We start from the raw sequence: 14,375 nt of genomic DNA, 5'->3' as shown, positions 1-14,375 counted from the left end.
GACTTGAAGGCACATAACAGCAGTAATATGTCTAGCATTTATTTTGTGCATTGCTGATATCTTGACATCTCGCTGTTATATACTATATATGCTACAGATAATATATATGCATCTTAAAAAAGGACATTACATCATGACCACAGTGCCTTTATCATACCTAATAATAGGTTTTTTTTTAATAATATGAACAATTTTTTCTTAATTTAATATATGTGGAAGGTTAAACACAGGTCACTCACTACCTCAGATGGTCGGCTGCAGCTTTATTAATGCCTTTTTGGGCTAAACAAGAAACGGGCTCAGTTTTCTTGGTGTCGACTCTTTGATTTCCTTTTTTAGTTTGTTTGTTGACTTGGTTCAGGTTATACATAGGTGCCCAGTAGGAGGTGGAAAAATAATCAAGATTGAAGTTCTCGTCCCCGTACTTGGCATTATTAAAAACATATCCCTGGATTTGCATCCCTGATTCCAGAGAAGATTTGAATGAGACAGACAGCCCGCCCCCAAAGTCTGGAATATCTCGGCATAAGCTGAAAGGCCAGTCATTTAGACCTTTTACAATTAACCTAAACAAGGTTCTTTCTCTCCAAAGTTCTTTGTCATTAACTGGCCAACATGAAAAGGAATAACAGTATCCAGTGTTAGTTTGGGAATTAGAAATGAGCATGCAGGTAATTAAATCTTTTTGGAGATCAATTTGGTGAAATGTATGAAAAAATTTAAAAAGGTACGTATATTTTTTTCCCCCAGGTTCAAGATCTCTTTTTTGTCTTTTCTTTTTTCAGGAATTTGAGGTTCTATTCCACATTTGTCTTCCATTCTATCAGGTTCCAGCTATTGTGGCCTTGGTTTGACTGGTCATTTGTGGTAGCTGGGCACCATCTAGTTCTTCTGGTCTCAGGGAAGATGAGGCTGTGGCTCGTGTAGACTCTTTATCATATAGACTAGTTTTTTCTTTAAGTCTTTGGTTTCCTTCGTTTGCTCCAGATGAGTAGAGACCAACTGTTGTATCTTAGTTGGGCACTTAACAAGCTTTAAAGACCCCAGACACTACTTGCCAAACTAGGATATAGAACATAACTTTATGAACTATGTTATGCCGGTTGACTGAGATGTCCCATGAGACTATGGTCCTAATCCTTCAAACGCAGAAATCCAGTTCTGTGAGGTGTTTGTTTATGCTTAAGAAGTATCCGTAACTATGTCACGTATATGCTTTCTTATACGTATGACTGTATGTGCGTATAGCATATATCTAAATATATACACATATTTGCCTACATACATATATACCTGCACATATATTTTTTGGTTGTTTTTGATGTCGTTTCAAAATTATATATGCTGTAGCAATTACCAACAAGTCCATTATTCTGTATACTTTTTAGTGACATTGTTTACCTTTGTCAGGCTGTATACACTTCACCATCATTCAGTGTTACCTATCCTGTCACCAAAAATAAGTGTCTATTATATAGAGAGTAAATCTTTTCCTATCCATCCCTGGTAACCATTAATGAACATTACTTTCTGCGTATTTACTTGTTCATGTCATTTTATAAAAGTGAGAACGTGCAATTTTTTTTGTGTGTGTGTGTGATAGACTTATTTCACTCAACATAATGTCCTCCAGGTTCAACCATGTTCCGAGATGTTTTGGAAACTCATTTTTCTGTATCACTGAGTAGTAGTCCATTGTATTGATGTACCACATTTTACTTATCCATTCATCCATTGATGGACACTTAGGTTGTTTCCATCTTTTTGCTATTGTGAATAGTGCAGTGATGAACATAGGTATGCATATGTTGGTGTCACTTCTATTAGATTCCTAGGATATATATGTAGGCATGGAATTGCTGGGTCATGTTGGAAACCCTGGTGGTGTAGTGGTTAAGTGCTATGGCTGCTAACCAAAAGATCAGCAGTTCGAATCCGCCCCAGGTGCTCCTTGGAAACTCTACAGGGCAGTTCTACTCTGTCCTACAGAGTCGCTATTAGTTGGAATTGACTCGATGGCAGTGGGTTTGGCTTTTGGTTTTTATGGCAGAATTTTTTTTTTTACCTCTAGTTTTTTGAGGAACTGCCAGACTTTTTCACAGTGGCTGTACCATTTTGTATTCCCACCAGCAGTGGAAGAGGTTCCCGATTTCTCCACATCCCCTCCAACACTTTTTATATTCCTTTTTCTTAAATCTTGGTTGTCCTAGCAGCAGTCAAATGGTATCACACTGTGGTTTTGATTTGCAGTTCTCTGATGGCTAATGACAGTGAGCGTCTTTTGGCCATTTGAGTGTGTCTGTTGGCCATCTGAATATCCTCTTTGATGAATTGTCTGTTCATGTCCTTTGCCCAGTTTTTGATTGGGTTTTTTTTTTTTGTTGTTGTTGTTAAGTTGTAGAAGCTTTCTGTATACTTTAGATATTAGACCCGTATCAGTTATATTGCTCCCAAAGATTTTTTCCCAGTCTGTAGGTTGTCTCTTTACTCTTTTGATAAAGTCTTTTGATGAACAAAAGTATTTAACTTTTATCTATTTTGTTATCTATTTTGTTTTCTGTTGCTCGGGTATTCATTGTTGATTTGATAATCTATTATTGAAAAAAGTTAGGCCCTGACACTTTGCTCCTGTACTTTTTCCCAAGAAATTTATGGTTATCCATTTTGAATTAGTTTTTATGTATGATGTGAGGTATAGATCTTGTTTCACATTTCTGTATGTGGAAATCCAGTTTTGCCTGCATGATTTGTTGAAGAAACTGTTCTTTCCCATTGCATGGATTTGGCACCCTTGTTGAAAATCAGTTAGCCATAGATATTTGGATTTATTTCTGGATTTTCAGCTCTATTCCATTGGTCTATGTGTCTGTCATTAAACCACTACCAGGCTGTTTCGATTACTGTAGCTGTGTAATTTTTTTTTAATATTGTGTTTTTGGTGAAAATATATACAGCAAAACTCGTAAAAGGTGTACATACTCTTTGACCCAGCAATTCTCCTAGAAATTTCACTTGATAAAATAATTGAACAGATGTTTAAAGATGACCTAAGGCAGTGCTGAATATTGTAAAGATGTCACTTCTTTTGAAGTTAATTTATAAATTTGGCATGGTTTATTATATGAAAAAATTGGAAACCATCTATATGTCCAGCCATAGAAAATAACATACATTGACCTAGGTCAAAGTCTAGAAAGGTACACAAAGTGATTATCTCTGCATGGGTCCCTCCCTTAGGGCATGCAAAATCTATTCCAGGAATATATCTAATGCTGGTATAAAAAAACCCCAAATCAAACCTGTTGCTGTCGAGTTGATTCCGACTCTTAGTGACGCTATAGGACAGAGTAGAACTGCCCCATAGGGTTTCCAAGGAGAGGATGGTAGATTTGAACTGCTCTCCTTTTGGTTGGCAGCCGAGCTTTTAACCACTGCGCCACCAGGGCTCCAATATTGGAATAGTTCCCTGCAATTTAAAGAGTTCTCTCACATCATTATTTCTATTCATAGTATCACTGAGGATAAGCAGATAAGTGGATCTGAGTTACTTTTTCCAGTTCCTATAGCTAGTAAAAGGCCAAAGCATGACTAAAAATCAGTACCATTTTCCTCTGAAAAGATCTAGAGCTCCATAAAAAAATGCTGATTCCAAGATTGAAGTAAGAAATATGAAGATGAGCCTTGATTATCTTGTCATGAAAAAAAGCACAAAAAACTATTAAAGACTACTGGGGTAATATCAAAACAATACAGGTGTTAGCACACTGTGGAGCTCCTAATGGTTAAATATGGGACGATTTGAGTATCAAAAGGAATAATGGCTGAGTATATTTACATTTCCATGTGGGAACAAAATATATAATTAGCAATCCATACAGTAATTGGTTGTTGAATTTTTACTTTTAAGAAATAAGTATAAAAACTACCCAACCATTCTCTGTTAAAAAATAATCTGATAACTTTAATAATTTTTTAATTAATTTTTAATAAAATTAAAATATTTAATAAGAAATAAAATATTTTTCAGATGATAGAATAAATGTTACCATTAAAAACAATTTTGTTTCCCTTTTCAGGATGAAGTTCCTGATGGGATTAAATCTGCGAGCTACAAGGTATGCATTTACACTTATGAATGTGTAGCCATTCGTGTTGTGGCCTGCGTCACGTCCGTGATATGCCCTAAGCTGCTAGGCCACCAGGTGGCAGACAGTCAGTGAGAATACTGGAAAATTATACATGAGACTTACGAGAAATTATGTGTAGGAAATAGAGGCTGAATCAATCCTGCATAGAGAGAGTAGTCTTGCTATAGTGGTTTTCTCCTTTATTGCATAGTGTAAACCAACAAGTATATATATATTTTTTTAATTAACTTTTATTAAGCTTCAAGTGAACATTTACAAATCCAATCAGTCTGTCACATGTAAGTTTACATACATCTTACTCCCTTCTCCCACTTGCTCTCCCCCTATTGAGTCAGCCCTTTCAGTCTTTCGTTTCGTGCCAATTTTGTCATCTTCCCTCTCTCTCTATCTTCCCATCCCCCCTCCAGTCAAGAGTTGCCAACACACTCTCCAGTGTCCACCTGATTTAATTAGCTCACTCTTCATCAACATCTCTCTCCCCTCCCGCTGACCAGTCCCTTTCATGTCTGATGAGTTGTCTTCGGGGATGGTTCCTGTCCTGTGCCAACAGAAGGTCTGGGGAGCATTGCCGCCGGGATTCCTCTAGTCGCAGTCAGACCATTAAGTATGGTCTTTTTATGAGAATTTGGGGTCTGCATCTCACTGATCTCCTGCTGCCTCAGGAATTCTCTGTTGTGCTCCCTGACAGGGCAGTCATCGATCGTGGCCGGGCACCAACTAGTTCTTCTGGTCTCAGGATGTTGTAGGTCTCTGGTTCATGTCAAAAGTATATATTTATTTAACTACTAGGTAATACACTTTTTTTTTTCCCACCCTGAGGCTTGGTGGTACAGTGGTTAAGAGCTCTGTCTACTAACCAAAAACATCAGCAGTTTGAATCCATTGGCTGCTTTCTTGGAAACCCTACGGGGCAGTTCTACTCTGTCTTGTAGGGTAGTTATGAGTCAGAATTGACTCAGTAACAATGGTTTTGGTTTGTTTAAAGCATTTTTATTTTGCAGTGAATCCTTTTGGCTGGAATAACTAAAAAAAGAAAAAACGAAGTACATGTTTAATGAGAAATTAAGTTCTGAATTTCCCTTTTTCACAAGAGCTGATGATAATATGTTTAACTTGCACAAAGGCCAACATTTTCTGTCACAAAGGCCATAGAAATATCACTGGCCACATGAAAAGTAGAACACACAAACCTGCGGGTAAGGCTTCAGCCCCTACTTTGTAAGTTCGTGGTTATTTTCAGAAGACTGTGTCTAAAGACAATTTAACAGGTGCATCTGCAGAAGGAGCATTTACATATCATTCGGGGATACATGGTTTTTCATTTAGACTAAAGAATTGTTCTAAATTAATTTTTCCCAATATTTTATTATGAAAAATTTCAAACACACAGCAAAGTTGAAAGAATTTTCTTGTAAACACTCATACCCAGCACCTAGATCCTACCATTATTTTACTATACTTATCATATATCTGGAAACCCTGGCGGCGTAGTGGTTAAGTGATACAGCTGCTAACCAGGAGGTTGGCAGTTCGAACCCTCCAGGCGCTCCTTGGAAACTCTACGGGGCAGTTCTACTCTGTCCTATAGGGTCGCTATGAGTCAGAATCGACTCGACGGCAGTGGGTTTGTTTTTTTGGGTATCATACATCTGTCCTTCTATCTGTCCACATAGCCATCTATCAAAGCATCTTATTTCTGGACATATTTCAAAGTAAACTGTAGGTATTGATGCATATTCCCCTATACATATATATGTAACTAGATGTATGTCACTTACAGAGTTCAATATTTGTCTATATATATTTTGATATAAAATTAATATGTAGCAAAATGTATATATCTTAAATTTACATTTTCTGAATTTTGACACATGCATATACCTGTGTGGAAACCCTGGTGGCGTAGTGGCTAAGAGCTACGGCTGCTAACCAAAGGGTCGGCAGTTCGTATCCACCAGGCGCTCCTTGGAAACTCTATGGGGCAGTTCTACTCGATGGCACTGGGTTTGGTGTTTGGTATACCTGTGCAACAGATGAAGTTCCCAACATAGATCTTCATGTCCCTCCCATGTATATCAGTGTCTCTCACCAGCCAAGAAGCCCATGGAGCATCCATATCCAGAGCCTTTACTGGGACCTCATTAGGTAGTCATAATTGGTTAGATCATGCCCTGCTCCCCTAAGCTCAGCTGATATCAAGCAGTGAGTCTTTCTGGCATGGCCAGCCCCACCTAAGTCACCCCGTTAGCATACCATGTCAGATTTAGAGTCCTTGTAGATAACAAAAACACTTCAATCATGAGGGAGGGGTTGTCTCTCAGGAACCAAGGACAAAGGCCAAAATTATCTGGCTAAAGTTAAATTTTTTACCCCACAAACTCTTATAGATTAACCAATATGATAACAAAGTTGTCATTCAATAAATAAATGTTTTAAAAAATTATATCGCTTTAATTATTTTAGTGTTCTCTTCTATCCTCAAAAGTATCCCAGTCTGAACATAAACTGTGTGGTCATTATAACAAATAGGGCCATAATAGGCACTCAGTAAACATTTGTTGAATGATTGAATTTGTGACCTCCTGCTTCCAGTCTTGTCCTTCAGCTGCTTGGTGGTGATTACTGGTGTTTTCTGAAGTCTCATGGTCCATACTCACTTTCCCTGTGCCATGTGTGTGCAGAATGAATGAATATATACAGTGAGTTAGGCATTGAGAAGAAACATGGTTGTTAAAGAATATGTTTTAAATACCTAAAGATATTAGAATACTTTTTATAGGATTTGGTAGGCTCCAGGTCATTCTTAAAAAAGGGCCATGGAATTTAGAATTGGGAAGAACCTTAGACATAAACGATCTATTCCAACTATTCATTTTATGGAAGAAAAAACTGATGCCCACGGTTAGGTTATTAGAAAAGTGGGACAATGCCTCTTGATCCTTGCCTGTTGTTGTTGTTAGGTGCTATCCAGTCAATTTTGACTCGTGTGACCCCATGTGACCCTATGTAATCTTTACGGGAGCAGATCTCCAGATCTTTCTTGCACAGAGCCACTGGGTGGGTTTGAACTGCTAACCTTTTGATTAGCAGCTGAGTGCTTAACTGTTGCACTGTTGTAATTTCTTTATACCACAAGGATTCTGTTTTCAGATACTTTGGTAACCACTGATTGCTTATGGTTTCTATATATTTGCTTATTTCATATGAGTAATATCACATAGTATTGTCCTTTTGTGACTGACTTGTTTCATTCAGCATAATGTCGTCTAGGTTCATTCATGTTGTGGCATGCATCAGGACTTCGTTCATCTTTCTGCCTGAGTAAAATTCCATTTTTTTATATATATATATGTACCACATTTTGTTTATTCATCAGTTGATGAATTTCAGTTGTTTCCACCTTTTGGCAATTGTGAATAGTGCTGCAATGAACACTGGTACACAGGGCAAAGCCTTTTATTTATTTTTTAGCGTCAAGAGGAATGTGAGGACTTAATTTTTTAAAAAATATTTTTAGGTTTTGAATCCAAGGTGATGGTCCAAGTATAAAAAGAACCTGAAATGGCTTTTAAATTCTTAAAAAAAAATTTTTTTTTTAATGCAATGTTTATTCTACTTATTCCCCTTTTTATTTTAGTATTCTGAAGAAGCCAATAATCTTATTGAAGAATGTGAACAAGCTGAACGACTTGGAGCTGTAGATGAATCCCTGAGGTTTGATTTTTGCAGCAGTATTTTATGTTTCTTTCATATCAAATGTTTACTTAAAAAATAACACTGTTCAATTTATTTGCAGTGAAGAAACACAGAAGGCAGTTCTTCAGTGGACCAAACACGATGATTCCTCAGACAACTTCTGTGAAGCTGATGGTATAACATTTTTTATAGTGTGCATTATGTTTAAAATTATACCTAAGAAGAAAATAATTTTCTAAAAATTATTTAAAAAAATAATTTCTTTTTTTTTTTTTTTTTAAATTTTTATTAAGCTTCAAGTGAACATTTACCATTCCAATCAGTCTGTCACATGTAGGTTTACATACATCTTACTCCCTTCTCCCACTTGCTCTCCCCCTATTGAGTCAGCCCTTACAGTCTCTCGTTTCGTGCCAATTTTACCATCTTCCCTCTCTCTCTATCTTCCCATCCCCCCTCCAGTCAAGAGTTGCCAACACACTCTCCCGTGTCCACCTGATTTAATTAGTAAAAAAATAATTTCTTAAGTGAGAAATTGAACACTTTGCTTTGTGCCGTCTCAAACTACAGAGAAGAGAAAAAGATGAAGTGACATAAAAACTCAGAGCAAGAAAGTAATGATATTATGAAGATACCATGTGTCAACTTCCTGTTTCAACACAGGAAGCAGAACAAAGTAGTAATGGAGAATTTGGGGCAATTAGTAGTGACAGAAGATGATAAGCAAGGATTGGAGCTGTGTAGCATGGGATTCCCTGTCTTTTCTCCTTCCCTCTCATTCAAGTTCTTTGCCCCTCTGTCTTTTACCCCATGCCAAAATTACTTGGTATTAGTTATATTGGGATTAGACTCATAAGAATATAGACAGCCACTGAAGGGAACATGGTAGGGCCAATACTTTAAAAAAAAAAAAAAAGCTAAATTCTCTTAGAATTACTTAAATATATGTTTATATTTTTTAAAATGGCTCAAGTTTTTGGAAAAAATTTTATACATATTCTGCATAAGTAGCTAGAATATAGGGATTGTAAAAACTTGCTTCTGTTCTATTGGTTTTGGATTGTTATGTTTACCTTAATGATAGTCCTTGTTACTTTTCGAGAAGAGAATATTGGACCCTGAGATGTGTCTGTGGCATCTAAAGCTAGGCCAGAGCTCTAGTGCTATTACAATCTACAACCCATTAGACCTCTTTGATCAAGATTTATAGATTCTCCCATTCTTCCTTTTTTAGGTTGATTGTTAGCCTATTAACTGGCTAAACAAAATCAAATCAAATTGAATTTTGGTATCCTTTTATGGCCCCTTTGAAATGGATTAATGCTCTTTAAAAAAAATCAGTGAAAAGAATGATACAGATCATTTTAGTTACAAGTAAAAGGTGATATCTACTATCCCCCCAAAAGATGAAGAAAAAGAGAAAGTACTTATTTTTTTTTTTAAATAATTTTTATTGTGCTTAAAAGTACTTATTTTTAATTTTGTGGCTTCTCGGGGAGGCGGGGAATACTTTCCTTAACAGAAAATATAACTGTGTTTTGGGAAATGCTTATCTATAATCCCTTATTCCTAATTCCAAAATCCGAAAACTATGTGAGCTTTTCTTGCCTAAATTGAGCAGAGACTCATTTAGTGTGAATAATCACCCGTTGCACTGCTGCAGATACATTTATGTGCTTGATTCAGAGCTGCTGCCCCAGGCCCCCCGGGATAACAGTCAATATATGTTGTATGCACTGTATTATCTTTTAAAATTTTTTAAATTGAGCTTTAGGAGAAAGTTTACAGAGCTAATGAATTTCCTACTAGACAGTTTGTACATAAAGTGTTCTGTGACATTGACTGCATTCCCCACAATGTGTCAGCACTCTCCCCATTTCCTCCCTTGGTTTCCTCTTTCCTTTCGTCCAGATTTTCTCCTCCATATTGCCTTCTCATACTTGCTTTTGGGCAAATGTTGCCCTTTTGATGTTGTATAATTTATTGTTCTAAGGAACACGTTCCTTTTGGTTGTTATTGTTTATTTTATGGGCCTGTGTATTGTTGGAGAAACCCTGGTGGCATACTGGTTAAGTGCTATGGCTGCTAACCAAGAGGTTGGCAATTCAAATCCGCCAGGCACTCCTTGGAAACTCTATGGGCCAGTTCTACTCTGTCCTGTAGGATCGCTATGAGTCGGAATCAACTCGACGGCAGTGGGTTGTTTGGTTGGTTTGTATTTTGCTTGGCTGAAAGGTGGTTTCCAGAAATAGCTTCAGTTCTAGGTTAGATGGGTGTCTTAGGGCCATAGTCTCGGGGATTCCTCTAGTCTCTGTCAGACCAGTAATCTGGTCTTTTTTGTGAATTTGATTTTTTTGGTCCACGTTTTCCTCCTGCTCTGTCTGGGACCTTCTGTTGTGATTCCAGTCAGAGCAGTTGGTAGTGGGAGCCAGACACCATCTGGTTCTTCTGGTCTTGGGGTCGTGCTGGCTGTTGTTCATGTGGTCCAGTAGTCCTTTGGACTAATTGCTCCCTTGAGTCTTTGCTTTTTTTCACTCTCCTTTGTTCTGGACAGGAAGAGACCAGTAGTTGTATCTTAGATGGCTGCTTGCAAGCTTTTAAGATCCCAGGTGCTTCTTACCAAAGTAGGAAGCAGAACATTGTCTTTATGACATATGTTGTGTCAATTGATGTAGGTATCCCCCAAGTCTATGGTCCTTTGCCTTTGAGCCTAGGAACTTCATCCCATGAGGTGTTTGGTTATTTCTAAGAAGTTTTCATGACTGTGCTGATGGTGTGCTCTATTGTTTATACTAATATACATATAATTATGTGTGTAGAAATGTGCACAACCAAATCTGTATCTGCACGTGCGTGTGTTCCCTCATACCCTCTCGCACCTCTTTAGCATACCTATCTACTATGTATCTATTCATAAATTATTGTTTGTTAATATTATTGTTGCAGGATTGTCTATGTCATAGTAATTACCGTAGTTGCCCTTTATTCTTGTGTTTCTTTCAGTGTCTTCCATTGCCTTGGTCATGTTGTACTAAGTTCCCCCATACTGCGTATTGCCCTTCCCTTCACCAATATTATGTATTATCATTTTAAAGTCTGGTAAGTTCTTAATTCTAAGACATATTTGGTGCCAGTGTTTGTGGATTGTGGATTTATACAAGATTTTGACTAGTAAAGCAAGTAATAAAGTCCTCCCCCACCCCCTTATTTCGACATCTTTTCCATAAGGATTCTTTGGGCTTAACCATTGTTATACGAGGAAAATTAAATTTATAACATCAGAGTTTTTTTTTAATCTGTAGTGATTAAACAATGGTAACACTTTAACTTCTCGTAACAAAGTGTCCTCTTGAGATTTCCTGGTTGAATTTGTATAGCATGGACCGAGAATTAGTAATTCACTTCTTAAATGGTGGAGTTTTGTTATCTTCGGTGAATCACTTGTCCAGGGAGGGAGGATGTCAAATATATTTAACAGCCTTTTTAGGAATAAATAATGTAAGTTTGATACAGAAGATATTTTATAAACCCTTATTAGAAATCTGAACTTTTGTCATGTGGCAAAATACAGACTTATACCCATTACCCTTTGCCATTGAGTCGATTCTGACTCATAGCAACCCTATAGAACAGAGTAGAACTGCCCATAGGATTTGCAAGGAGTGGCTGGTGGATTTGAACTGCCGACCTTTTGGTTAGCAGTTGTAGCACTTAACCACTGTGCCACCAGGGCTTCATAGACTTATAGTAAAATTTATTTTTTATAAAGTTAAGGAGAGATGATTTGTTATAAATAAAATTAAAATAATGTTTAATTCTTTAATTAGCCCAAATATTAAAAATTTTAATAATTTTTTGGTGGTCAGTTTTCTAAAAGGACTAGATACTGAGCATTATTTATATAAAATCAGGTTTTTTTTTCTGGGTTTATTATAACTTGCTGTACAGTGACAGTGTATTTCATATTAACTGAGATGAACAGTGCTGTCTGTCCCTGAACTACATGGTGCCCTGGCAATATGTTTTTTAAAGTTCTTATATTTATTTATTTTAGTTATCTTAATTACCGCTTTTGTATTGGGCTCTCTGTCTAGATACTGTCACAGTGCTGTTCTGGAAGCAACTTCCCCCCTTATTTATATCTCTAATATACTGAGAATTGGAAGAAAAAAATAACCAAGTGCAGATTTTTTTTTAATATAATTAAGAGGAAGTAGGTACTGTTGAGAGCTTAATGGACTCTCTTACAAGTACCGTTTTGCTCAGATTTTTGTCATCTATATTTTGCCATTGTTAAGCTTCATAGATAAGTAAAGTATTAAATAATTTCCTAAAGCCACTGGAGGACTAGGGACCATCTTTTTTGTTTTGAAATTATTTCGCATAAATCTATATAACATAAGAGAAACAAAAAAGAAAAACCAATATCACACCAATTTGTGTGTGTATGTACGTATATATCTGTAATTGGCTTTTCTATAATCTCTTTTCATGTTATGAAATAGCCTTTGTATTTAGCAGTTTTATTGGTTATAAAACAGTGTGTTAAGATGTATCACAATACCAATACCACTGTTGTTAGGTACCGTCTAGTCGGTTCTGACTCGTAGTGACTTTATGTACAACAGAACGAAGCACTGCCCGACCCTGTGCCATCTTCACAATCATTGCTGTGTTTGAGCTCATTGTTGCAGCCACTGGGTCAATCCATTTTCTTAGATGGTCTTCCTCTTTTTCACTGACCCTCTAATACCACTAGCTAACATTTATTATACTCTTACCATTGTTCTAAACACTTCGCACTTACTTTTTAAGTCTCACAATAATACTATGAGTATTACTCCTATTTTACAAACGATGGCACTGAGGCATAGAGAATTTACATAATTTGCCCAAGGACACACAGTGAATAGTGGTGGAGCCTGGATCCTCATCCAGGTAGTCTGGCTCCAGAGCCCATGCCCTTAACTGCTGTGCTATGTTAGACGTTTAGATTGCTTCCAATTTTCCCTTTTATAAATAATGCTGACACAAATATCATCCTGCATATAATTTATTGCATGTTTAGGATTTTATCTTTGGGGCAGCTGAGTAGTGGATCCTGATAGTGGTTATCTAAGAAGAAAGTATTTGGTAACAAGCAATGTACCTGCATATGCCAGTGCATTCTCGTTTCGAATCTAGAAATGGTGCTAATACTTCTTCAGTTACCTTATTTACTGATGCTTGTGGTTAATGATGGAAGGGAATGCGTATTATATTCTTGTCTGGATAGCTTATGGGAATTGAATTACCATGATTCTTAGATTCTAAGAGTCACATATTTCCATTTTTTTAACCATTTCTAAAATCAGGATGCTTTTGCAATCAGTGTGCACATTTAATGTGGTTGTGTTTGTTCCTCCCTCTTTTCCTTCCTTTCCTTTTTCTGAAAAATTGTTTTAAAATGCCTGTTGCATTGTTACATTTGTGGTACCTTAGAATCAATGGAATACAGTTGTGTATACTTGCTTTTAAAGGTAACTGAAGAAAACAAAGATTTAATAAAACATTTTATCTTATAGACATACAATCCCCTGATGCTGAATATGTGGATTTGCTCCTTAATCCTGAGCGCTACACGGGTTACAAGGGACCAGATGCTTGGAAGATATGGAATGTCATCTATGAAGAAAACTGTTTCAAGTATGTGTCGTTTCCATTTCGAGATTCCTGTAAGATGTACTGATTTTTCTTTATAAACAAATGAGCAAAATCGTAATGGCTATAAATTATAAATCAAATTTACTTTGTTAATGATTGTATTTGGACATAGAAACATATCTTTTCATTAACTCAGTTCCCTTCTGATTTGATTAAAACTCCAGAAATGAGCTTCAACAAGTATTTCTTTCTTCTCTAAAAGATTTAGAATTTTAGACCTTTATGAGAGTATCATAGCCATTCAACAAATATTTCTTGAGTGGATTACAGAATGTCATTTTATAGACAAGGAAACCTAAAGCCAGAGAGGTTTACTTAATTCTCCAAGATCATACACTTTGTGTCAAGGTATGCATTAAAATCTTCATCTCCTAGTTCTCTTTTTGATGTTCTATACTCCCCAGTGTCAAAGATTTAGTAAGTGGAGGAGCCCTGCTTTGCACTCTTAACCACTATCATGAAAGCCACCCACTTGCAAGCCTTTCACCTCTATTTTGGAATTATATTTTGCACGTGTGTTTGTATGTTACGCTGTCTCAGAGGCTGGGGGAATTTTTTTTTTTTAATTGTATTTTAAAGAAACAGATGTATTTATTTATTGTGCTTTAAGTGAAAGTTTACAAACCAAGTCAGTTTCATACAAAAACTGATACACACCTTGCCATGTACTCCTAGCTGCTCTCCCCCTAATGAGACAGCATACTCCTCCTCTCCACCCTGTATTCCCGTGTCCATTCAACCAGTTCCTGTCCTCTTCTGCCTTCTCATCTCCCCTCTAGACAGGAGCTGCCCACATAGTCTCATGTGTCTACTTGAGCCAAGAAGCTC

The 14,375-nt window shown here is 36.8% G+C and overlaps 1 protein-coding gene across 1 annotated transcript in view; it reads left to right on the top strand.

Annotated features, from left to right (window-relative positions):
• The window catches only part of ERO1A (endoplasmic reticulum oxidoreductase 1 alpha), a 40,019-nt gene that overhangs the window by 9,764 nt on the left and 15,880 nt on the right, over nucleotides 1-14,375 (top strand). Inside the window, exons 4-7 of the mRNA XM_049897809.1 lie at nucleotides 4,077-4,115; nucleotides 7,786-7,862; nucleotides 7,945-8,018; nucleotides 13,409-13,529. Coding sequence (XP_049753766.1) covers nucleotides 4,077-4,115; nucleotides 7,786-7,862; nucleotides 7,945-8,018; nucleotides 13,409-13,529 — 311 coding nt within the window. The remainder of the gene's footprint in view (nucleotides 1-4,076; nucleotides 4,116-7,785; nucleotides 7,863-7,944; nucleotides 8,019-13,408; nucleotides 13,530-14,375) is intronic.

Source organism: Elephas maximus, chromosome 10, assembly GCF_024166365.1.
Source record: "Elephas maximus indicus isolate mEleMax1 chromosome 10, mEleMax1 primary haplotype, whole genome shotgun sequence".
Lineage (NCBI taxonomy): Eukaryota > Metazoa > Chordata > Mammalia > Proboscidea > Elephantidae > Elephas > Elephas maximus.
Note: the sequence above shows the minus strand (reverse complement) of the source record. Positions and strands in the feature narration are given on the sequence as shown.